General features: G+C 38.6%; 1 protein-coding gene across 1 annotated transcript; it reads left to right on the forward strand.

The window, feature by feature from the left end:
• The first annotated feature begins 3799 nt into the window (after positions 1-3799).
• On the forward strand, positions 3800-23469 carry LOC128738309 (cuticle protein 7-like). The gene is made up of 4 exons (XM_053833345.1): positions 3800-3895; positions 12420-12516; positions 13911-14111; positions 22713-23469. Exons 1-4 carry the CDS (start codon positions 3800-3802, stop codon positions 22820-22822), a joined length of 504 nt encoding a protein of 167 aa, XP_053689320.1. The 3' UTR covers positions 22823-23469.
• The last annotated feature ends 3217 nt before the right edge of the window (positions 23470-26686 follow it).

The following is a 26686-nucleotide window of genomic DNA, read 5'->3' on the forward strand; positions in this document are numbered from 1 at the left end:
TCGATTTACGTAAAGCATTCGATACGATAAATCATGCCATACTTCTATCCAAACTCGAATTATTGGGAATAAGAGGTCAAGGGGGAGATCTTATTAAAAGTTACCTGAGCTGTGGATTCCAATTTGTTGAAGTATGTAATGAACGTAGTACCTTGAGATCAATTACAGTAGGTGTACCTCAGGGTAGCGGTTTAGGCCCTTTACTATTTTTACTGTATATCAATGATATGGGGAAACTTCCTTTAAAAGGTAAACTAAGATTATTTGCCGATGACACAGCATGCTTTTATACCGGTAAGGATGTGCCGTCAATTCAAGTTCCTATGCAGTCGAATCTTATAATTCTTGATGACTATTTCAAGCAAAACGAATTGTCTATGAACATTGAAAAGACCAAAGTGATTGTATTTAAATCACCAAGAAATCCAGCTTCTACTAATGTACACCTGACCCTTGGACATGCTCCACTTCTACAGGTTACTGAATACAAATACCTTGGGTTAATATTAGATGAAACTTTATCCTGGCGCTCACACATAAATCGTCTAACTAAAAGCTTATCTCCGGTTTGTGGTCTGCTCCGTAAATTATCTTATTTCGTACCTACTAAAATTCTCTTGAACATTTATTACGCCCATATACACTCTAAACTTCAATATTTAATTAGTGTATGGGGATCTGCACCTAAAACGGTCATTCAGAGACTGGTTGTTCTCCAAACTCGAGCTTTAAGATCCGTATATAAGTTGCCATATACTTTTTCCAGAACGCTACTTTACACAGAAAAAGCTAACAGCATCTTACCCGTACAAGCATTGCATGATTTCAGAAAAATAGTATATATATTTAAAATAACTAGGTTGCGAGGTGTACATTCTAATAAAGAACTTAGAAGACAAAATCATTCCCACAATACTAGGCGATCTAACAATTTTGCGTTACATCGAATAAGGACCGAATATGGCAGAAAGAGGATAACGTATGATGGAACCTTAATGTTTAACAACCTTCCTGCTGATTTGAAAAATTCACCTAATATAAAGTTATTTTTGCAAAGATTAAAAAAGCACTTTTGCGATAGTTTAACGCGTTACTTTTCCTAGAATATTTTGAGTAGTTAATAAAAGGAATCAGAGATGCCATACTTCAAAAAATCATTGGCCAACCCTTCAAAGAACATAATGTTCACTGGGTTAGCTAGTAGGAATATTTTCTCATTGTAAACACGATAAATTTGTAAATTCACTGAAAAGATAAGTAGGTTTTTTATGCCTTCGGGAGAAGCGACATTCAAAGAAGTTGCACTCCCAAAGGCTTTTCCCTACTTCAGTATACGCAATAAAATATTCAATCGAAAATAAAAAAAAAAAATCCTTTTTTATAGGTATAGGCTGTATTATATTGTTTAAAATCAATTGCGAAGTGAAGTGATTTTAATATAATCTTGCTTTGACAGTGATTTTTAATTTCGACTTTCGACTGTTTCGAACTGATCGAACGAAAGTTTCGACTGATTTCAAAACACATGCTGATTTTATCAAGAAGCACGTTTTTGATGTGGGTCGTACCTACTTCCTTCCTTTCTAACGGTTTACATGGAGATGAAGGCACTTCAGCGAGTTCTCAAATTTTAGCTTGGAAACGAACCAGGAATAACAGCGACTGTTCCAATAAAGAATGTGATTCTGTAGTCGAGTTATTAGCTCTTTAGCTCTCAAAATAACATGAACAATATGGTCAAATTGATACCCTATCAGAAGATGCCACTTATCTGGCCACGTCATGCTTTTGTTAACATTTTGACCGTCAAGTAAGTTATACAGAAAGTTTTACTTGCTTTTGGTAACACCGTCGTTATATGAACAATATTTTTGTCAAAAATATTCTGGTAGCAATTCTAGTGCGGTTTTTCCTTTAGACTTTGGCTTAGACTTTGGGCAAATCTCCCAATAAATGGACTATCAACAACTTTATAGATTCAACCTTATTCTTTACGCCTAAGGATCGATTTGATGATCAAATGAGTATGGTATTCCTTATTCCGCTGGCAAAATCAACTACTTAAAATTGCTTCGTTCCGTTCTGTTTCAGATTCGTTCGGATTAGCGGTCTGCGAATCTGATGACAAATTATCTTGGAAAGAATCTCAAAAATCATCAATGACGGCACATTAATATTTGTAGGTACATACAGATTCTTCGAACAGAGACAGGTGCCATTTTTTTCTCGCCAGTTCGCAACTCGTCTCGCGATTTGTTGTTAACTAATATTAATAATTAGTGTTTTCATAATGTTACGGACGTATAGTGAGTTGTTTATTTGTTTAGATGTGCAACTTCTAAATTTAGGAAAAAATTAAATAAATTTGTTAACCGTGTTTAATGATGGTGGGGGCCACGCATATAATTTCTGCATTCAGTAATAAGTGTTAATTCTATTTTGTAAATTATTTTGCCATACATAAATTTAAGATTTTATTATCATCATCGTTTCTCTGGCACACAAACATAAGTGTCAATATAAGTTGACCACTTTATTGTTTTGTAATGAGTTTCTACGTAAAAATTTTGTTTAATTTTTAGTAGGGTTTATTTCAAATTTCCGTCGTAGTAAGTAAAGCCACTTTAATTTTCATCCATGTACTTTGAATTTACTAAAAAGCGATTATTAAAGCATTTATTTTACAATTACGCAACTGACTTTATTTCTTAAATTCGTCGTACCGTTTTCAAATCTGTCCATCAAAATTTTTCATCGTCCGAACTAAAAATCAAAACAACGTTTACGAAATAAGCGCGCATGCATTTGTGTAGGACGGCACGACAAATGTTGTTTTGCAAAAATTTCTGCTGGTAATGCAAGTTTCTCGGCTGCAAAATAACGACAATGCGTTACGTGAGTTATTTTCATTTTATGAATGACGGAAATTGAAACGATTAGTCGACATTTTCTTCTTCGTCGCACGAAAACACGTAGGAAATTTGGATACTAGGATTTTTTTAATGAAAAAAGCATTTAAATAGATCTCAGCTGAGTTTGATTGATCGCGTATGATAGTCAACATACTAAAATATTAGGGTATAACTAATTTTGCACTGTGTGCATAAAAAATGCTGATATTTTTAATAATTTGTATTGGATAGGACGGGTATAGGCAGTTACTACGAAGCAGCAACATACCTTACTTCTACTTATACATTACGAAGGATTCTAATTTTGGGCTGTCCTGTCCTGCTTCAAGCTAGCATTTAAAAAGGCACGTGTTATTTTGTATCCCAAAATATCCTTTAACACGATATCCTTAGTAATGTTGATTACATCAAATCAACACAACATTTCGTCGCTTTTTAGGCATTGAAATCCTCTGTATCAACGGAATTCATGCAAAGTTCATACGGATAACGACACTCCACGAGTGGCACGTGCGAACGGCCTACCTATTAGAACATCAGGCTGCAGAGCTCACCTCCGACAGGGGAAAATCGCTTCAATCACGACATCCTACAACCGTTGTAAGATGCCGTAGTGGACAACAACACTATGCTTCTCAGGCTAATGACGAGAGCGAACCACCGCACCGGCTCTAGAGTGAGACGAGAAGCCCCTTAGCGCAAGTTTCGTTGCAAGAGGGTTTGATGTTGGCGTTAGTGCATAAGAGAAGGAGATTCAAAGCTATATAAAACCAAATTTTCTATCCATTTGTGGTACAGTATAGTTTGAAGTAAGTGATAGTGCGGACGTGTCCTAACTCGGTTGTAATTTTTTAGAATTGTTCTAGTTTGTGCAAAAAGCAGAAAACATGGTTTCCCGAAGCTACGCAGCGCTGCTCCTTGTTGGTCTGGCAATGTTTGGAACCGGCGTGCTCGCTAGACCCGGATATGCCGTTGATTATTATGTGAGGGTTTTTTTCTTTATTTCTATCAATGTTTGTGTTTTGCTCAAGCAAATGTGCTCTAATTGGTGCGGTTGTTATTGTTGATGGTATCGATAGAATCAGGAATGGACTGTTGTATAGTGATATGATCGAAAAGTACGCTACAGCTATTCTGTAATGCCGGCTGGCTGATTTCATGATCCTGACGTGAATTCGAATGCTATGCAAATGTGTATTAAAATTATCGAAATCGAAGTGCGTGATATACGATGTATAAATGTAGAAGTCGTTTTGCTTGTGGGGAAAAATGTGGGTTGATATAAGTTCTAAACCACTGGGATGTAATTCCCAGTTTGTAATTTTGAAATTTACATATGAGAGAGTGTGCTGGGAATAATGGTGAAATAACTATTCGTTATAAGCATTATAACTTAATTCTAATTAAAAAATCAAAATAAAGGATCCAGTCAGTGATTCAGTTTGGCCTGAAGATTAAATTTAAATGAAATTATACAATTAAATTTAATTGAACTTATACAATTGAATGTAATTGAAATTACATAAATATTAAATGAGGTTAAGATATACTCGAATGCAATGACATTACTATTACTTTATTAATTATTATTTCATTAGTGTCTGTGAATCGTTAGATCTGTAAATTCGTTAGCTCAAATGTCTAGACTCTAGTATTATTTGTTAATAGAAACAGTTATTTAATTTTAGTTTTTATTATCGACAATTTAAATATTAATGATAAATTCATGTCATACCGATTATTCTTTTTAGATTTTTAGAAAACTTTCCAAACTTGTTGTACAACTGAATTACTTCAGACAATTCTGACAACTCTGTTTTTGTTACCTTCGTTATTGCACGTGGTTTCTCTCCGTCACGTTGATATTGTATTTTCTTCGCTCATTTTCATACTTTCTACAGTTGAGAAACATCTGGCAAGCATCTAGGGTAAGGTCACTGCATTCACACAAGCAATTTAAGCATGAACAATTATCAAACGGGCCAGAGTGCAGTCACCGCCAGGTACAACAGAGGTGTTTTATTTTACATCTGTTTCTGTTTTTATTTTGCCTAGCTTGATGGTAGCTTCTTGTTCGTTCCTTTTTAGCTTTATGCATCTTCTACTGCGATCGCGAACTTTATTTCTTCCTTTGAGAGGCTTAACATCTGTTTTCAGATTATCCTACATTTCAGCATGGCTAAGAATCCAACACCTACAATTTTATCACTAAGTCCATGTTGGTTAGCTAGTTTTGAAAGCTAATATTAAAATTAGTTTAGAGTAATTTTACCAGCGTCTGCTTCTAGGAAAACATGCCACATTACACGAGACGATTGGTCTAATGAAAACAGAAATGTTCTTTCTCAAGTCTAACAACAAGAATGTGATCGGAAAGAAAAAATAGCGAAATGTATTTTAATTGAAATTTTTCTCAAAAACTATCTGCAGAAACTGTTAGAGGTTATAAAGGTGTATGTTTTGTCAGATGTAACAGATTTTTTAGGGGTAGAGAAGTCGTAACCATTACTAATCTGATCAATTTGCCCGAAGGACTGTTTCCGTTCATAATTTTTCATTGCTCCTATTGGTTGGTGGTCCTAACTATATAACTATGATAACTTATTAAATTACTTTACATGACAAAAGTGTAAGAAAACGAGCACGACCTAGAAAAAACCTGCAAATGAAAACCTACAAATGGTTGGCACAATTTAAAGAATCTATTCATTTACGTTCCTAATTATCTGTTGTTTCAGCTTACTTTTGAAGACTATATTATTAGTTATTGTCTTCAAGTCGTTAGGAAGTATATTGAACTTTGATGGACCATGATTTGTAATGCGTGAAGATCCAAGTTTGTGCAAGCTCTGCTTCTCATTAATTCATTCGCATTGCTTGTATTCAGAATGAGTTGCTTCATATGAGTATCCCATGTAAGACATGAATCCAAATGTCCAAATAGTCCTAAATATTTAAACGATATGACATTTTCAATAAGTAAGTTTCCTACACACGGATCAGGGTTGCGTGACGAGTGAAAAATCATGTACATACTTTGTTTTTGTAAGGTTTAGTGTGAGGTAATTACCGTTAAAGTAGTCGATAAGAGACGATAGATCTGATTCCAAGTCTGCTTCGATGGAATGAATATTTGAACGAAGGTAAAATAAAGCCGAGTTATCTGCAAAAAGCCTTGGTATTCCGTGGAGTTTTAAATTTTCTAAATCATATATAAATATCAGAAATACCAAAGAACCTGTGTTGCTACCATGAAGAACTCCAATATTGATCGGGCGCAAAGTGCTGCGAACACTATGAATTGTTACAAATTGTTTTCGTCTTTTGGCAACTTCCTCTTATTCCAAACTTATTCCAATGGAAGTGGTTAATGAGTTCGTATGCTAGTGATCTCTGATCAACGCAGAAAATATTACTAGTAGGCAATTCAACGATGCATTCAAGTTGGAAGTCGATCCTACTTTTGCCTTCGCCCGCCTGATGCTTCGATCAAGCCTGTCGCTATTTTTGTACAATGCACCGAAGTCAGATCCGGCATCCTTATTCGCGTGATAATTCTTGGTCAAGGCGTCAACTTTCGACAGGCACATCGAACTGTATAGCTTTCAGTTCACCGCAATCCCCAAAGGAAAGAACAGCGGCTTGGGCATTTCCTTCTCGATGATCGTCAACCGCAGTAGGACCTTTGGCGGAAACTTGGTATGAGAAATATAATTGACGTCATCGCTTACCTTCTTAAAGTAACGGTAAGTTCTCGGTTCACTGCTAGTTGTTGCTATGCACCGTCAAGTGGGTTCCGTCATCCATTATGACCGTGACACCTTTAGCCTCTTGAGTGATTGTCTGCTAGTCAGACGCGGCCGACCTGGGCTGACGCTTTCGCGTAAAATGTTTAAATGCCGGATTGGCTACATCCCGCGCACGCGAAGTGTATCACGATGTCCAACTTCTTCGCTCCGGGGTAGAGCTGGCAGTACGAACAAAGCATCGAGGGTAGTTGTTTTACCATGACTGCTGTAAATCAAGGCTGTCAATTTTTTCTGTATACAACATGATTGCTACGATTGGCAATACGTAGCCGAATTCACCACCAAGTGGCAGGGTAATCGCATGAAAAATCGCAAAAATCAGTTTGTTTATTTAATGCATACGCTGGTCAGTGCAGACTTGTTGGCAACCAATTTAGCTGTGTTTGTCCAAGATTTTATCTATAGTTGTTGCTTGTTGTTTGTGCTGGGACTGCTCTCCCTTCACCAAAGCCCAATACCGTTCGATGGGGCGTAACTCCGGACAGTTAGGTGGATTCGCCTCCTTCGGTACAATATGCACTCCATTAGCACCATACCATTCCAAAACATCTTTGGCGTAATGACAGGATGCCAAATCAGGCCAAAACAGCGAGGGTACATCATGGCTGTGTGGGAACGGTAACAATCGTTTCTGCAGGCATTCTTCACGATATATTTCCTTGTTAACCGTTCCCGTAGTGATGTAACTTTTGCTTGCGCGACCACAGTTGCATATGGCCTGCCATACTAAATATTTTTTGGGAAACTTGGCTTTTTTCTTTGTCCTAAAATGCTCTGCAACGCCATGCCGTTTCATGGCAGTGTAAAAAGACATACCAGGAAGCTGTTTAAAGTCTTCTAGGACATACGTTTCATTATAACGCGTGGTCCATTATAACGCATGGAAATTTCGTTAAATATTCGCGATAAAGTTTACGAGCGCGTGTTTTGGCCGTCGTATTTTGCTTATCATTACGGTTTGGCCCAGTCCTCACCTTAAAAGACTTCATGCCTTGTCGTTGCTTAGAAGTGTGCACGAATGTTGGCGACATTTTTATTTTACGAGCAATGGTACGTACAGAAAGATCTGGTCTCCTCCGTAATATTTGTTTTACCTTCGCATGCTTATGGTGGTTCCTCAGATCCGTTTTTGTTCCACTTTCCTTCTTCCTAGCTGTTGTCAAGCGAGTATCGAACGATTTTAAAACACTGTAATCCGTGCTTGAAGGAAATCCAAGTTTTTTGGCAAGTTTTCTTAACGAGAGATCCGGATTTTCATTGCGACCGCACACAATTGCTTTTCGCACCTGCTCTTCTTTTGACGCCATTTTACGCTGAGCGCTTATAATATAAACAAGTGTTATATTTGCAGAAAGAAAAGACATACGTCTACCACTCTGCAAAATATTTCACTCATTGTTAATGTATTTCCGAAGCTGTGTGTTAAGGGGTGTCCAAATTTTGTCGCGAACTAGACTTAACATTTGAGATTTTTATTTTCGCCCGGCCGATAATGATCAAATTATTATTAAAGAAAAAGTGCTTTACAGGTTACAGGACATTTACATGACAATCGACACAGCCAATCTTTCACGAACACTCAAAGGTAAAATTCATGATGGCATTCAAAACCAAAATTGGTCATGAAAACCGCCATAAAAGTACAATAAAACTCACATTGTTGATTGAGTAACCAACTAATTATATTGCTAAACAGGTATACCTCGATAGTACGTACACCTTTGTTTCGTTTAGCGTACGTATTATCGAGATGTAAGTACTATCGAATCACAATTTTGGGCTTTGAAGCATTGTTGTATTATGCTTAATATTGCATGAATTTTGTAAATTTGCATACACTATTGAATAAATGTATATTTTAGTGGTGTTGATGTAGTATAGCAGTTCATTTTTATTTGTTTTTTAATCAATGATTTTGCCTTTTGTGAAGCTTGGAGTAAAACAAGTAAAGTGTTGCTGGAAAATGTACTTACTATCAAATCAAAATGTACGTATTATCGAAGATACGTACTATCGAGGCAAAATGTACGTATTAACGAGGGTTAGTATTATCGAGGGTACGTACCTGCGAAAGTACGTACTATCGAGGTATACCTATAATATAATCAACCGCAATAAGATCTGCGTATGCGTATCTCTATCATAAAGCTATGAGTCCGAGATAACAACTTAAATCGAGGAAACCTCGAGCGTATGAAATGATTGGTTTGACGGGCCAACAAGCGATGGAAAGAAGAAAGGGTTTGGAAAAACTATCCAACCTTTGCCGCGAGGGTGAATTTGGGCAAAGTGCGAAATGAGTTGGCAATGATCCTGAGGAAGAAAAAGTGCCAGAAGGAGGACAGACATCATGAAGAGCTAATGAGACACGCAAGTTTTATGAGAAAGTGAACCAGTCTCGTAAAGAGTACATATAGAAACCTGATATATGAAGGAACAAGAAGGGAAGCTGGTCTCAAACGAGTGCGAGGAGGTTGACAGGTAGAAGCAGACTGTTCCAGCAGTTCTTCGATGAACATTTCGACGGCGATATAGGAGAAGGAGACGCTACGGAAGTTGATGTAGGAATGTCTACAAATGATAACAACGTGCTGGTTCCCGATCGCGAAGAGATCCAGCGAGACCGCCGCCGCTTGTCAACGCCGCCTACAAGGTGCCGCCTACAAGGTGCCGCCTTCCAGATTTTGGCAAGAGAATTCGTAGGGCAGTGCTAGACGGGCTTTTCGAGGGCCCGAAGTACTCAACACCTAGTCTTCACAGTCAACCTCGAGCTCATTACTAAAACCTTGGGACGGCGGAGGCAATCTATGCCAGACTAAAAACGGAGATTAGGAGGATTGGATTACGAATCAATGCGTTGAAAACCAAATATATGAAACAGCTGTAGAGAAAACAACAAGCCTCCCACAATTGACGGCGATGAACGGGAAGTGATTGATGAGTTCGTATATTTGGGATCTCTGGTCACCCCCGACAATCATATGAGTAAGGAGGTTCAACGACGCATTCAAGCTGGAAGTCGAGACTACTATTCCATCGGCAAGAGGCTTCGATCAAGTACTATATCGATCGGTGTAAAAAACTAAAATAAAAAAAAGACTATAATAATTGAAAACTGATGGATTATCTGGATAAAATCGTTATAAATTATTATGATTTTTATTGTGTTGAATACGAATAGTGATGTCCGTTAATCGTTCGATTAATTCAACTAATCGAATAACTATAAAAATATTCGAATAATTTTTAATCGAATACTGCCAGCACGAGTAGTTGAATTAATCGAATAGTTCAAAGGAAATAATATGAATGCGAATAATCCCCGAATAATGGCCACTAATCGTTCATAATCGTTCGATTAATCGAATTAATGAAAAAAATATTCGAATATTTCTAATCGAATACCACTAGCACGAATAGTTGAATTAATCGATTAGTGCAGACAACGCTCGCCGATTAATCGGTAATCGAATAATTGAAAATTTTGGACATCACTAAATACGAATGGTCACTGGTCATTGTTTTGACTATTCCTGAGAAACGTTCGACTAATTGACCTCTTGAAAACTCACAGTTTTAAGCAAAACTATCCCAAAACTTTTGGCAGTTGCATGAGCTTTTATTTGATACTAAAATTGTTGAAATCGGTTTAGCGATTGCGGAGAAACACGCGTCTCGAAGTTTTCACAAATTTGCCTATAACTTTTAAATGGAACGTCGGACTGCAAAACAATTCAACAGTAATCTGCGAAGCGAAAACAGCTACTAAATAAGTGTAATAGCTAACGAATCGGTTCAGCTATCTCCGAGAAACAGATGACTAAATTCAAGCATCACACACTCTCATACCCACATACACACCGACATTGCTCAGTTTGTCGTACCTTATCGATTGGTATATTTGATTCGGCCCTCCTGGCCTTGGAACAACTTCGTGTTTTTTGACCAATTTTTAAACCATTGCACAGTGGTCCAATCAGCGATCGTGATTGTGTGATATTGCGCCAAAACGTGAAGTTTTTCGCATATAGTGTCTTTAGGAACATTTCTTGGTATAACAAGCCCCTTTTTGTGAGAGAAATCTTTGGGTGATTAATTCTCTTAAAAGTGAGATACGAAATTTATTTTCTTGTACATTAGAGCTACAGGTTTGGTACTTTCAGCAAACTTGTAGTAAATATTAATGCAAACAACTTTTTCAAAGACACTATTCTTGTATCTCTTCATGGAAATGGTCTATGGAGCGTTTTTTGTGGACAAACCCTTCAAAACAGTTTTTAAACCCTGACTTATTCTGGTCAATTTTTACGCGTTCATAGTGTTTTAGAAAGTTGTTTATCTTACTAAAATCAACGTTTTTGTGGAACACTACTATACGTGATTTTCTGAAGTTTCAGAGATTTTGAGATGTTTTAAAGATAAAGATGCTTAAATATTTCCCAAGGTGGCAAATGGTAGCAGATCAAACAACTCGTACTTAAAAGTACCTTACTTAAAAGTGCCTGACCTTATTACAAGGTCAAGATAAAAACATAAGATTGGACTATTCCGTATATCTGGCATATTTCTGATGCGTGTTTTGACACACTAAAGCAAAAACAGCTTCTAAACCAAGGGTTTTATCTCAAAAACAAGATTGCGTTGAAAGGGTTTAACCATTACGTAACCAACGGACCGTAGACCAAAAAGATTGACTAAATGCTTTACGACTTCTATTAAGATAAGAGAAACAGGCATTAGGAATGAGATTAGGAATGACAATTATAAAATCTGCCGTGAGCACAAGCGAAAAACGCTAAAGATTAGGACTGAAATGCTTACATGGGCACAAACGAAAGATGCAAGTTAGCCCCCTTGAATCTTACTAAGTTTGTTTGTTAAACATTATGTAGAATGGCAAATGAATTAACGAAAAAGAATGGCCATAGCTGTAGAATAACGCTATCGTGATGTTTTTAATACTAAAATATGATGAATTAGTAAGCAAGAAAATATATTTTAAAAAATTTCTATGAATTGGAACATGGTTTTTCAGACTTTGGTTTGAATTTTATTACCGCCATGGAAAATTTTGGGGAAAAGCCTTTTGTAACTTATAGGTACCTATGTTTTGAAAAATAAATAAATAACGCTGTAATCTCGCAAGGTTTCATTTTTGGGTAGATAATTTCCGGCAATCTTTCCACAGATGGACAAAGTCTAATTTCAGAGGAATCTTAGATCTTAGAGGAATCTAACGCTTTTGAACAAAACGTATAGACTCATGACCAGCCGAGTCGTGAGAGCATCGAATTGTGAACTCAGTGGAAATATGCGTTCTTGCCGGAATATTCGCTAGTGGTAATCTACCCAAATAGTATCACATGTAACAAGAGACCAGCGGGATTTACTGTGATTGATAAATTTGCTCTTAATTGTAAAAGTCTTACTTTCTGACAAATAGAATATAATTTAAGTAAATAACTAGTTTACAGTTAGTAGGAAGCAAATAACAAGTTTTATAATTTTATCCCTTTAAACACTATGGCGCACACATTTGAGGCATTTGTTAAAAATAAGTTATCTTAAGTCGGGAGTAATAGAATCATAGTGTAGGGATCACAGAGTACATTTGAGCACTAGAGATTCAAAGGAACGTTACCAAATATTTCGCTAATCTCTGCAATCTTTTTCTTTTTGTCTCCGCTTTTCGCTACAGGATCATCCCAAATACGCCTTCAACTATGGAGTGGCGGATCACAGCACCGGGGATGTTAAATCGCAACACGAAACCCGAGACGGAGATGTAGTGAAAGGTAAACCGGATGCCTGCAGCAAACTGTGAACTAGTTTTAAATTTAAATTGAACAATCCCGGCAGCTCACTTCTTTTCGTGACATTCGTGACGAGTGCCGTCGCAACTAGATAATTCAGCATCCATTTGTTTGGCTGATGTTTTACAAAAACAGCATGCAAAACTAATCCAATTCCATAGTTCACACGTTCCGATGACGACGACGACGTCGACGTTACACCTGAAGGGACCATTTATTTGCGGGCAATTTCGAAATTGTAACTTCTCACGAGTGCAGCAGCTACTGCATAGTAATTTATGTCTACCCAAAACATTATCCATCTCGACCGATAGTGTACACATTGGAAGTCTCATGCAAATACATACACCATACGTGGAGAATACAAAAGACACAAGCCCTTGGGCGATTCCACGCATATCGGCTTAGCGAATCTCATGAAAACTAGTATAAACACTCCGCGTTTTGGCCTATTACAAAAAGCCGCATTGTTTTCCCCCCTTTAACGTGGTACAGCACATACATGGTAACAAATGACCTTATCGAGTGAGGAACCCTTTGCACGCCTAGTCATGTTGGACCTAAGGATTCTCATGCACAAAATAAATCTAACCACGGCATTGACTATGTTGTTCGGTCTGTCATCGTCAAAACTTCGATAAACATTTTTTATTATTATTATTACATACTTTTGTACTGTTCTCACCTTCTTCATATGCGTCGTCATATCACTTCATAAACTACGCGTAAAAATCTTCAAAAAACTTGCCATCACTTTATTATATAAGAGCATCTAAATCTTGCTTACCGATATGTGCGCAACATAACCTCGACTAATACTGCGTCAACAGTAATCTCAATCTTCTAAGTAGGTCTTATTGCAGAAAAGCATACTAATATAAGCTTTTGCAGCTCATCTTCAAAACCAACTAATGTACTTAAGGCAGCTTGACCCGCAGCACTTGGTAGTTTTAATGTAATGCTCGTAAATGTAAGCTAATTCATGTGTCTAGCTTAGCGCACAGCAACGAGCGTAAAATCATAAATCTCTACGCCTGGCGTAGATCCATCATCGCGCGGTACTCGAAGAGCTTGACGAAAATTAAGTAGCAAAGCAAAAAGTTTTCGCATAGAACCAGTGAGCATTGCGCTTGATCATGAGCAATTTGCTGCCTATCATGATTCCATTCAAGTCAATCGGCTACGTCCAATCCAACCGGTACGCACTGGCATTTCATTCATGATCCAGGCTTCTGTATTCGTTCGTAAAACCTTAACCTAGGTTGTGGTTCAGCTGAAATTGTGCGCTGACGGTTGCTAAATTCCACTCCATTCCACACTGTTTGCTGTTAACTTTATATGTTTTATTTACGTTTTGCTTTCTTCTCCCGCCACAGGTCAGTACTCGCTGGTGGAACCGGACGGTTCGGTTCGCACCGTGGACTACACGGCTGATCCGATCAACGGATTCAATGCTGTCGTTTCGAAGACCGCCCCGCTCATCCACCATGTCCCGGCCCCGGTGGTGAAACACGTGAAGGCGTACGTCCCGGCGCCCGTTCCGGTGCACAAGGTCGTCTATGCTCACGAGCCAGTGGGTGAGTATCGGATTGGGTTGAATTAAAAAAAAACACAAAAGTTTCATGAAAATTTTTAATATTGGATTTTTCGGATTCGGTTTTAAACGAAAATAGCTCATCTTTATTATGTTGGGAAACTGCAGGTTTGATGGCGTAGAATAAAGATTGAGCCAAAAAAATGTTTTCCAGTTACATCTAACGCTCAACTTTTTACTTGTCTAAATAATTGGACCAATTAAGAAAATCTTTGTCAGTGATCAACTAGGTTTTATGGCGAGTGGCCCTCTGGGTTAAAACCATTAAAACTAGGTTTGAAATCTTCTCAAATAACATAACATACGGACTTTCCAATTTTCGTTGACGTTTGATCGTCTAAAAACTACTTCGCATCGAATTCCAACAAACGTCATTCATAAAGTTCAAACAAGTGATATTCCCTTATAAAACAATTGTTACTTTAATAAAAACAGCTACCATCTGATTTCAACAAAGACTGAGCTGCAGGGCAAATACAGCTTAAGGTGGTTAATTATCACTACCGTTGGTTGTCGGTACGACGATCATCGCTACCGAGCATAATTATCACCGTCCCGTGCGCCAAGTATCCACGGTTTGATGAATAGTGCATGCGCCTAAAACTAACACGTTTTGCAAACAGCAAACAGTCGGAAAAATGTTCCCACCCCGACTAGCGGACGATTGTTTGGCCTGACGGGTGTGCTGGAACTGCATGCTTTTTTCCGCTGATATATTCATTTCTGGCCTTTTCTCATGCTAATTATGATTGGTCGTTTGAAAGGCGCTAGGGGAGAAAAAAGGTGTCTTGTTGTTAACAATCGTTCAGCGTCGCTTGAAGTGGCTCTTGTTTATAACACCAGTTAGCCACCGGGAGGCTGCTGGTGTGTTTCAGTGGGTCAATTTTATGGCATGCTGGAACCGTTCGAAAGTAGTCGATTAGATAATTTACCAACTTAATTGAAACGGAATCGAATTTTTGCATGCAGGCAAATTTTCTTTTGTTATCAAACCGAATCAAATCCAAATCAAATTATGAGTTATAAAAGAGTCTGGAAATAAAGTTATCACTGTTGCTACCTTCCGTCCGCAGGGTACCGTAACCGCAAGGTTGCCGAGTTTGCTTTGACATGCAAGTGGTCGTGAGCTCTAATTTTAGTAGAATCGGACGCACTCACTCAATAGCGATTATACCAAACAGAAATGCAGTGCAAATTACAGCAAACACCCGGGCGATATCACAATAGATCAACGATACTAGTCGCAGTGATGAGTCCACCTCCACATATCGAAAATAAGATTGTGTCAATAACCTTAGTTTTCATTCATGTATAAGATAACGGAGAAAAAACCGTATATGGAAAGGAAAAAAAGATGTTTAACGTTCTTCTAACGTCTGTATATTGTTTATCGTCTCAAACAATTACTTATGTTTTTGTGCTCTTGACCTTCTTCTTATAGCAGCATAGAACTAGTGTGGCTCTTACTGATCAAGTATTTCTCTCCACTGTACTCGGCCCTGTGATACTTGTCTCCAATTCATTGAGCGTCTCAACACACGCAAGTAGGCTTTAACCTGGTTGATCCATCTAGCAAGTTGGTTCCCTCTATTCCTGGTGCCGGTGGGGTTCTTGAGAAGATTAGATTTCACTGCACAGTCGTCCGGCATCCTTGCAACGTGGCCAGCTCATAATCTCCTAACTCTCGCCAGTTATACGATGGCATTTTCTCTAAGTAGTGCTTGCAACTAGCGGTTCATACGGCTACGCCACTCTCCGCTTTCCATTTGTACTCCTCCAGAAATAGACCACAACACCTTTCGTTCAAACAGGGCAAGTGCATGTAGGTCTTCCGTAAGCAACCTTACAGTCTCTAGTCCGTAAAGTACTGGTCTGACTACTGGCGTTTTATACATCGTCAGCTTTGTGCGGCGGCGTATGCTTGATCGAAGCGTCTTGCGGAAGGAAAAGTAGGCTCGACTTCCAGCTTGAACGTGTCGTTGAAACTCCTAACTCGTATGGTGGTGGTGGTGACCAGAGATCCCAATTAGATGAACTAATTAAAAACTTCCAGTTCATCGCTGTCACTAGTGACTGTCCGTTGAATATGAACGTTAGAGCCTCTTTCTACCATATATTTGATTTCGGCGGGTTGATTGGTAACCCAACCCTCTCAACTTCCGATTGATTGCCACTGCCGGCCAAAGGTTTCTAGTTATGGTTAGTTTGTCCGGAAAACCGTTCTCGTGCGTTATCTGCCGTAGCTGTTCACGCTCGACCGTATCGTATGCTGCCTTGAAATCCTCAAAAATATGATTTGTGGAGCATATGTTGGAGAGTGAAAATTTAATCCGTAGTAGCACGGGCCCTCATAAAACCCGCCAGATACAGCGCTACAACTTTTCTTGCCATTCGACCCCACGTAACAGGCTTCGGTGTGTATCCATTACAAGAATGATATACATCTTATAGAACGCGCGTCTCGTTAACCCGGTTGCTCTAGCTCTTCACGATCTCTGTTCTCCTTCTAGCATTTTCATCGCTTATTGGCAAACCATGACATTTTTAGCAAGAGTCAAAATCATTATGTGGGGCAGAACGCCAAAGCGCGTGGACAAAACGCATCAAGTTTGCCCAGCTAGGCGTTAAACGCAACCTGCAAAATTTACATATAATCACGTGTTGTATAAACTCCTAAAACTAGGCTGCCGAAATGGCGGAAGCGTTCGTTATAGCGTTTGTTACATACGCTTGTTTGCTGGGATGCAATGGGTTAATATCTCAACATAATTGGCAATAAAATTTAATCATCTACTTTTCTCCAACTGATGGGCCATTCTACCCCCCCCCCCCTCTCGTGCGTTCTGGACAGTCTTCCCCTATGTCTTTCTTAAGCAAAATCACTGTCTGAAGTCCGTAGAGGACTACCGCTCTGATTAGCGTTTTGTATATCGTCGGCTTTGTGCGGCGGTGTATGCTCCTTGACCGAATCGTCTTGTGGAGGGAAAAGTAGTCTCGATTTTCAGCTGGTGGTGGTCGTGGTGGCCAAAGATCCCAAATATACCAACTCTTCAACCACTTCCAGTTCATCGCCGTCAATAGTCACAATTGTGGGAGGCAACGTAGCTTTCTCTAGAGTCTCTTCCTACCATATATTTGATATATTTGGATTTGGACGCATTGATTTGTAGTCTTATCCTTCTAGCCACCATTTTTAGTCTGGATTGCCTCCACCGTCCCAAGATTTCTAGTAATGTTTTCGTGGTCATCTGCGAAGGCTAGGAGTTGGCTACTCTTGCTGAAGATCGTTGCTCTCGTTTCGATGCCTGCTAACCGGATCACACCTTCAATGGCGATATGGAATAACATACATGACAGTCCAACCCCCTGCCGGAACCCTCTGCGCGATATGAAAGGATTCGAGAGTGTCTCCGAAACGCACACGTGGCACATCATTCGCTTCAGGGTAGCTTTCATCAGCCGCGTCGGTTTGTCCGGAAAACCGTACTCGTGCATTATCTGCCATAGCTGTTCGCGTTCAACTGCTTCGTAATGTTCCCAGCATGAATATTTTTTTATATATGGCCGAGTTGTCAAGTCGAAGTAAAGAGAAATGAGAATGTTCCAGCAGAAAACTTTCAAACGCAAAACTTGTATAAGCGCCATCCTCGTCGTTGGCGTCAGCAGCATAGAGTAGGGGTGGCTCATGCTGTTTCAAACAGTCGTCTCCCGTTCAACTCGATCTTGCGCCACTCGTCGCCAATTTCCCAGTCGTCTTAGAAGTCGCAAATCACTTTCGACTTGGTTGAGCCATCCTGCACGTTAAGCCCCCCTGTTTCTGGTGCAGATGAAGTTGTTGAAGAGAACTGTTTTCGTCGTATTGTAGTTAGACATCCTTACGCCGTGTCTGGCGTGACCACCGCAGCCTACCGGCTTTTGCCAAATGTACGATGGGTATTTCGCCACTCTGCGCTTTCAGTTTACTCCGCCAAATACCGTCCGCCGCACTTTCCGCTCGAAAGTTGCTGGCTATAATGGAAAAGTCATCTGCAAAGCCTAGGAGTTGGTTACCCTTGATGAAAATCGTGCCTCTCGTTTCTGTGCCCGCTCGTCGGATCACTCCCTCATAAGCGATGCTGAATAAACCGACACCTTGTCTCAACCCCATCGCGTCTCGAAGGAATTTGAGAGTGTCCCCGTAATGCGCACTAAACACATCTGATCGGTCGTGTAAGTTTACCTGGAGAACCGTTTTCGTACATTATTCGTCATAGCTGGTCTCGATCAATTGTATCGTATGCTACTTTGAAATCAACAGATGTGATGCGTGGGCACGGATATGCTAGATTTGTCGGATGGTAAAAATATGGTCCGTAGTTGTGCGAGCCCCCATGAACGTAACAGGATCTGGGAGAGTACCTTGCAGGTGGCGTTTACCAGCGTTATGTTGCGATAGTTGCCATCGAGCCAATCACTATTTTTGTAGTTGAGACAAATTACACCTTCCATCTATTCCTCCGGTAGCTTTTCCACCTCTTGGAAATAGCCCATTGTAGAGCCAGCATTTCTGGCAATTTTGTATATAGATCTGCCGGTAGGTGGTCCTTACCACCTTCCTTAAAATGGAATCGTTGGAAATATGTTGAACTGGATTTACACATACCTATCAAATAGGAAACAATTCGTCAAACTTAATAGGTCTTGTTCCGAAACATTCGCTGTAAATTCTGGAGTTCCGCAAGGGAGCCACCTTGGCCCCTTGTTCTTTATTGTTTTAATGAACGATTTACCTGAGTACATTAATGATGCGTTCGTGCTAGTGTACGCCGATGACGTGAAATTGTTTTACCCGGTGAAGAATAGTATTGACTGTTGCTAGCTACAGGCTGATTTGGACAACTTCAAAACATTTAGCGACAGATGTGGTTTGATGATCAACACTTCGAAATGTAGCGTTTTAACTTTCTCACATAAGCTCTCGAATGTCACACATCACTATCGCATAGGAGATTTTGATTTACAACGATCGGACACAGTACGCGACCTGGGGGTGATTATGGACAAGAAACTGTCTTTCAACGCACATATCGATGGAGTGATCTCGAAAGCCTTCTCAATGTTAGGTGTAGTAAAACGCTATGCAAAAGATTTTAATGATCCGTATATAATTGTGACACTGTACATAGCATTGGTACGATCAAGTGTGGAATACGCAGGAATTGTTTGGACACCTCAGTATAATATCCACAAACAGCGATTGGAACGTGTCCAAAAGAAATTTGTTCGATTCGTACTTCGTAACCTGGGTTGGCGTGATGGTTTAGCACCATATGTAGATCTGTGCAGGTTAATAAATCTAAATTCGCTGGATTGCAGACGCAAAATAAACGATGTACTCCTGAAGAACCTCCTAACAAAACGGTTCTATTAGCCTTATCTTCTCAGTCAAGTAATGCTTAACGAAGGTAACAGAAATTTGAGGAGAGTTCGCCAGTTCCAGTTACCCACGAGAAACACGAACTACAGCATGAATGCACCAGTTCGTCGCATGATGTCTATGGCAAATGACGTACAGAATGTAGCATCGATATTAGATTCTAGACAAACAATTAAAGAAAAGTTGAAAGTGCATTTTATGTTATAAGTTTTTTATGTCTGTGATTCTTTTAATATCCTGTGGATGAAGGGCAAGACCCATACATCCGGATTCTAATAAATAAATAGTAAGTTGTTCTCCGTGATAAACGGGGACATTTGTTGTTCGAGAAGTTTTTCAAACACCCTTAACAGAGCACATAGGATACTGAAAGGTCTAAGGTTAGACAGAGCATTTAAATGCAGCTGTTTTCGTAGTGGCAATATCTTGGCGTGTTTCCTGCAGGCTTCATTCTCGTTTTTTTTTGCTCAGTAGATGCTCATTTGACTATAGCGCCCCAACTAAACAGAATTCGAAAAAGTAGTGTAAAGGGCAATTGTAGAGCTAAATATTATATACATTATTGTTGAAGAAAGTATAGTTCTATCTTTCGTATTTACGGCGCTATGGGGCTGCTACCCCGTTGGTAGCCAAATGAGCGCTCTTTTTGCTACCAACGGGGTAGCATCCCCATAGCGCCGTAAATACGAAAGATAGAACGATACTTTCTTCAACAATAATGTAGATAGTAATTAGCTCTACAATTGCCCTTTACACTACTTTTCCGAATTCTGTTTAGTTGAGGCGCTGTAGTCAAATGAGCATCTACTGAGCAAAAAACCGAAAATGAAGCCTGCTTTCCAGCATGTAGGAAAGGAGTAAGTTTTAATGATGCGGTTGAAGATGTACGTAATATGCTCCGAATTTCACTGTTTTACCACAAATTAAATAGTTTGCGGGTCCACGTGCGAAGCGGGATACATTCATTATGAAACTGTTTCATATGAGACAACGAAGAATGTAAATCCCACGGTAATTCTCCACCTCGTTGGGAGAACCAGATTTGTGAATAGGTGTGATTGAGGCAGATTTCCAAATGGTTGGAAAGTACTCCTCTGTGAGCGTGCGGTTTAACAGAATACTGACAACGTACGCAAGAGCACTGGCACAATTTTTCACGAAGAACGGTGGCAACTCATTAGGTCCGGGTCGTTTTGATTCATCGATTATCGAGTGCAGGCCTCTTTATTCGATATTCCTGCCTAGGTGTGCTTAAGAATATTTTGAGGTACAAGTTTCTTTTTCTTCAGCCAGGGTGGTTCACGCCACGCGGTGGTACTATTCTGGGAAAAGGCGGTCAAAAGTCTTTTCTCGCTTTTCCTGACATTTTTGAGATTGGGTGTCTTCGGAGAAGTTCTTTAAAAAAGTATTCTGCATCTGTGGACATTTTCATACAATTAGATATTAAGGGGATACCACATTTGAAAAAAATAACTTTTTTAGGAACTAGATAGCATATTCATGTGTTCGACAAAGTTGTAGATCTTTGAATTTCATTAAATTTTGCCGAAGATACTAAGTATCTGCATCATATGGTTTGCGAGGTATAATTGACTTTCTGTCGTGACCCCCTTAAAATCAGTTTATTAAACTTTTTGTACACAAAACCTCAGCTAACGGGTTTGACATGTTCTACAAACATTTTACTCGAAGTACACTGTTCGGCTGCACTGGCAACTCAAGCGCTCTTCGGGCGTCGTCCTGCAAAGTTTTGCCAGTTTTGTGGATGCGTATATTGAAAATAGCTTAATTACTATTACGTATACCAATTGTTAAGAAGTTAAGTCTCACAGTGACACAAAATTTTTAACTTATATTTTTTCACAAAAAGAGCAAGTTTACTCTAACACTTATTAGTTCTTCTTTAAATATATATATATTTGTGAATTACAAATAGCATGTAATACATGTTAAAAGATTAATAAACTCACCTGTATTACCATAATTGGTGTTATAAATATATTTGGCACTTCTACCCTAACTTGTTTTGTTCACATTTGCAGAAAAAAGGAAAAAGTATCCGAAAATTACAAGTATTTGGTTTGCACCAATTTTTTGACCAGATCAAATAACGACACAGTCGATAGGACATGAAGAAAATTGCTATACTCCATTCAATTCCTTTATGAAAAGTATAAATAATATTGGAAAGGGAAGATTAAAATCACGTCATAACGACTATCACGTTAGTACTAGCGAAATTTAGCTACTCAAAACTTAAAACGAGTGAAAGGCAACATTACTAATCCATTACGTCGTTGGCCTCTTCTGTTGATTCGATTGCCACTTACAATTATCGACAGACAGTAACGTCTTCCAATGCATGTGCGGGGGGGTTTGACTAGTTTTGACACTTAACTCTGCAGAGCAATTTAATTGCAGTAAATTGAAAGGTAATTAAAGTTCACACAACCGAACGAATTTGGCTGATCGCAACTCTCATCCACAGTCACCGCGTGTAGCTAATTCAAGGACAGCTGATCCGTCTTTCTCTGTCGGTCAGAACGAAACGCGGGTACTTGAACGGCAAGTAGTAGAAGAAGAAGATTCAGCATTTTCTGTACGCCGCTTCTCGATCGGCATCGTTCGAAATAGTTTCAACATACAATTGCCCTTTCATGACAGCTACTGTTGCTTTGGCCGGCCATCGGTACACGACTTTATATGCATAGCTACGGCGAACCATATTTGATTATTGCCATGTCTCTTCACCATGAATAGCATCGAATGGGTCGTAACAAAGGCACAACAATCCTCAGCGCCCGCCATCGCCATTGTGGCAAGCGCACAACTCGTGTGACTGAAATTACCAAATGCCAACCAATAATGTTTGCTGGTGGAAAACCGCTGCCGGGTGCTCACCAGATCGCAGTCAGGAGATGTACGTCAGTTCTCGTTATTGTTGATCTTTCAATCACTTAATAACTTCTTGCGATCGTTGCCATCGCGGCTTGTTCAGGGTCCGAGCTCCGAGTTGCGCAGGGAAAACTGGGCTGCGGGAAATGGAGTCACGGATATTCTGATGTCTTAATTTCTAGAAAGTGACCATGTGGCTTAATCAGTATTCTTCAATCTGTATAAGAAGTGATAGAAAGAAAAATAATGGTGATTCAATTTTCTTTATTTCAGTGCATGTCGCAAAGACCGCCCACTACGCTGAACACGAGCCTGTCTATGGTCACTACGGCGACTACCACGACGGATACTATGGTCACTACGACGAAGGACATTACTATTAATTGACTTGATTCGTCAGCCATCATGTCATCATCATGTGATTCCTCTTCCTAGCAGAGGGGATCGGAAAACCGACACGTCCAGTTCGTCCATTGCGTTGCAGTAGCGGGTCCAAGATCGTACCGTTACGCCATTACTCTCCATACTCCTCCAAAGAGAACCGCTGTTGAGCGGTCTAGATCTAGGCCAGGATCTTCATCGCAAAACCTTGCTCTCTATTCGAACCGCAAAGTGCAATTATCGTTAGTATTTAATTTCGAGTTGTTAATGAGTAGTCTTACGAATAGGTTATGCAGTTTCCCAATGCCTCTCAATTCATGTGTATATATGTGTAAAGCTCTGCCCTTTCTATACATACTTTTTATTAATATTTGACTAACCGTCTGTCTACATAAAATGCCGAATGATGCAGTTGTTCCGACAACGTTTACCCCTGGTTTCGAATTCCCCCGTGAATACTTATCTAGATCGATCCGTGACTTTTTATTAACAATTCTCTAGAGATATTACTCTAAGCAGAAAACAATGAACTCAAACCAGACAAGCTGCACATTTAAAAGCTAATCGTTAATTATAATCGTAATTATTACAACGTTGTATGCAATTGTAAGTAGCACCGTCACGTTATTATCGCAAAGCCAGTTTTAAATGTAAGTGCGAATTCAGTTTACGAATTTATTTGACCGAAAAATAAACGTTCGAAAAATCGAAATTACTGACGGCTTCTTTTCGGTTGATATCACATTTATCCAATCCAGGAATACATAATCAAGGCTTATTTAAGGTTTAAACACGCGTCATTGATTTCTGAGATTACAAAAGCTGTTTTGATGCTCAAAACAAAAGATATGTTTTCCGAAAATTTTCCTATTATGTTCTTTGTTTCTGTCAAAAATGCACTATTTTGTTCATATTTTCAGAATCTTTTGATAAAAACATCATCTTGAATCACTTAACCAACAAATTGCTATCTCGCTACTGTTGGAAAGGATCTCACGTCGCTTCTTTGAGTACTGATTACAACATTTCTAAAAGTCAAGCACTCAATTTCAACTTGCCATATTGTAGTAGAAATGTGAGCACTTGCATCATTAAACGCTTATAACAGTGCTTAGCATATAACAGTGCTAACGAGGGACAAATGAGTAAAATGCAGGATTGCTTAAGAAAGCACCTTGATGATTAAAATACGTTCGGACTTTAGTAAAATTAGATTCAGCGCCTCAATTATCAATGTAAAATAACTAAAGTTCAGCTTAATAATAGTAACTTTCAATGATGACAGCTCGAAGAATTAAATTCCTTACTCTATTTTATACAAATATACATTTGATAACAGCCGCATTTATATAGGAAACTTCTCAACAAATATTTTTGTTTTACAGCAACTTATGATGCGCTTATTATGTGGTAATTAGGTTTACAACGGCTGAATACGCCACTATTCAACAAAATTGTTTTTCGGATCCATAGAAAACGGAACTGTTATGCGAGCAGCGGCAGTATAAGTTCACATAATAAAACCCATTCTTTAAAACTAAATGCAAACCTTCAACAAAGGATTTAACTATATTCTATAATAACTATATCCTATCCTAAGCACAGAGCTAATAGAGACATTTAGACATTATCTTATTGAATCAATGATAGAGCCATTTTAGGTTCAATAATAGGAGTTTTATGAAGAATGTATTCTAACTTCTGAAAGGTTCTACTCTCTTTTGTAGTGTGGATCTCTATGGGTTTAAGTAAGGGGTTTCATTGATTTGTTATAGTTGTTCATGTCTATGAGACTTAAAAGAATATTTAAGAGTATGCTCGTAACAACACTATGGAGTGTGGTTACGACCATACTCTTAAATCTTTTTTAAAATTTCGTAAACATCACCGTCTATAATAAATCAATGACAGCCCTTACTCCAACCCATAAAGATCCACACTACAGAACCAAGGCAGTTAGAACCTAGTTTCAAAATCATTTGTATGCTTCTTAGTTTTACAGTACAAAATCCCATCGTAGTTTTAATGAGGCCACTTTTACCTGAATGATAGCTTTTCGTTGTAATTGCAAGTAAAAATTTGGTTTTTGTTATGCTCTTTTAAGGGTCGACCAAATTCATAAAACGAATAATGACCTGCTCCTGATTACTCTTAAAAACCTGCTTTAATTCCCTTTGGCCATTCCCCACGAAGTTTTTATTAAGATTAAGGTTTTTGTGATATTTTTACTATAAACCAATTTGGATATGGTTTCTTCACTTTTCAAGGGACTTCTCTGCACAAGGGACTCTTTGAGTGTAACGTAAGTGGTTTTATTACGCTCCATTGAATGCAGCAATTAGGCAAACTGGATTTTTTTGCTGCTTCACAGCAACAGCAGGCATCATAAACTGAAGCAGCATTTAAAATAAAAAGCTATAAAATAAAAAGCTGTGCTAAATTATTAAATCAGTCTAAATAATTTCCATTAGTCAATCGCAATTTGTAGCAAAATTATTCTAATTGCATTGTATGGCATGAAAACACATTGAAATTAATTTTACATTGATGAAAGTGCTGGAACTTGGTGGATTTAATAAAGCGATTTTAATTACTGCGATAAAAGCAAACAAAGGTTTTATTGCGGTTGTTCATATAAAGTACAACCACTATCAAACCAGTTGGCTATGCAACATCCCTCATTAGCCTGCTCTAAGTATTCTCACGAGAGGTGTAGCAACATACAAGCAATACAAATTCAATCTTATTATGGTTGCTTGTCAAACGGCAATAAATCTGTTGGTTTTATAGATCTTTTGAAACAATAATACCCCGACCAACCAGATTTTTTTGCTGCTATTATGAAGTGTAAATAGTGTTCAAACAAAAAACTACTTTTGAAATTGGCAGAATCGATGACTGCCAATTTCACCTTAACAATGTTTACCATTGAAATTCAGCAGTATTAATAGGTTTTGAAAATGCGGTTTGATATTTCATACGCTAGTACATAATGGGTTAATATGAACAATCAGTGAAGTCACAAAACAATGAAGATGTCAGGACCAACTGAGGACTGGTGAAGGACAGGGCATTGAAGTTGGAAGTCGAACCTGGTTTTCCCTCCGACTAAATTTTCTCACGGGATTTCAATTTTTAAAATTCTAATAGAATTTCGTGCAAGTTGTCAAACGTAAGGAAAGGTTGTACATTTTGCAAACATATTTCACGAACACATTTTACGTTCAGGATATCAATTTCGTTTAGGTTTATACAAAGGGAAATGATTCGTAACCTGAAGACCTTATTTCTGTTTTCAGAAATGAAAACAAATAACATCGTAGGTGTATGTGGTTGTCGTCCCAAACCTAGGAAACAAAACACTTGATTGGTTTTATTAAGGTTCAAACATTGATTTCTGGGATTTCAAAGGCAATTTTTATGCTTAAAACAAAAGATATCTTCACAAAAATATATCATTGAGTTCGTTGCGTCTGTCAAAACATAATGATTAATTTTCGTGAAGTTATCTTTTGTTTTGAGCTTAAAAAATTCTGTTGAAATCCCAGAAATCAATGACGCGTGTTTGAACCTTAAACGAACCTTAACCATATTGTAAATATAGCTTCATGCACCTTTTGATGCCTTGTCTGTTTTGATATAGAAATCTACGAAATGAACCATTTGAAAATTGATTTTTTAACTGAATCTAATCTGATCTGATTTTGGATGATTGAACACCTTTATTGCTTTACTCTGACGTTAGTTATTCCTTTTGTGTTGGATTTTGCGTGCTTTTGCTGCTACTATATACTTACTAAACAATTAAATTGATTTGCAGATGCGTCACAGCGATCCGTAGATTATAGATTTTTTTAAATGTACTT

The sequence above is a fragment of the Sabethes cyaneus genome, chromosome 2, assembly GCF_943734655.1.
Source record: "Sabethes cyaneus chromosome 2, idSabCyanKW18_F2, whole genome shotgun sequence".
NCBI classification, from domain to species: domain Eukaryota; kingdom Metazoa; phylum Arthropoda; class Insecta; order Diptera; family Culicidae; genus Sabethes; species Sabethes cyaneus.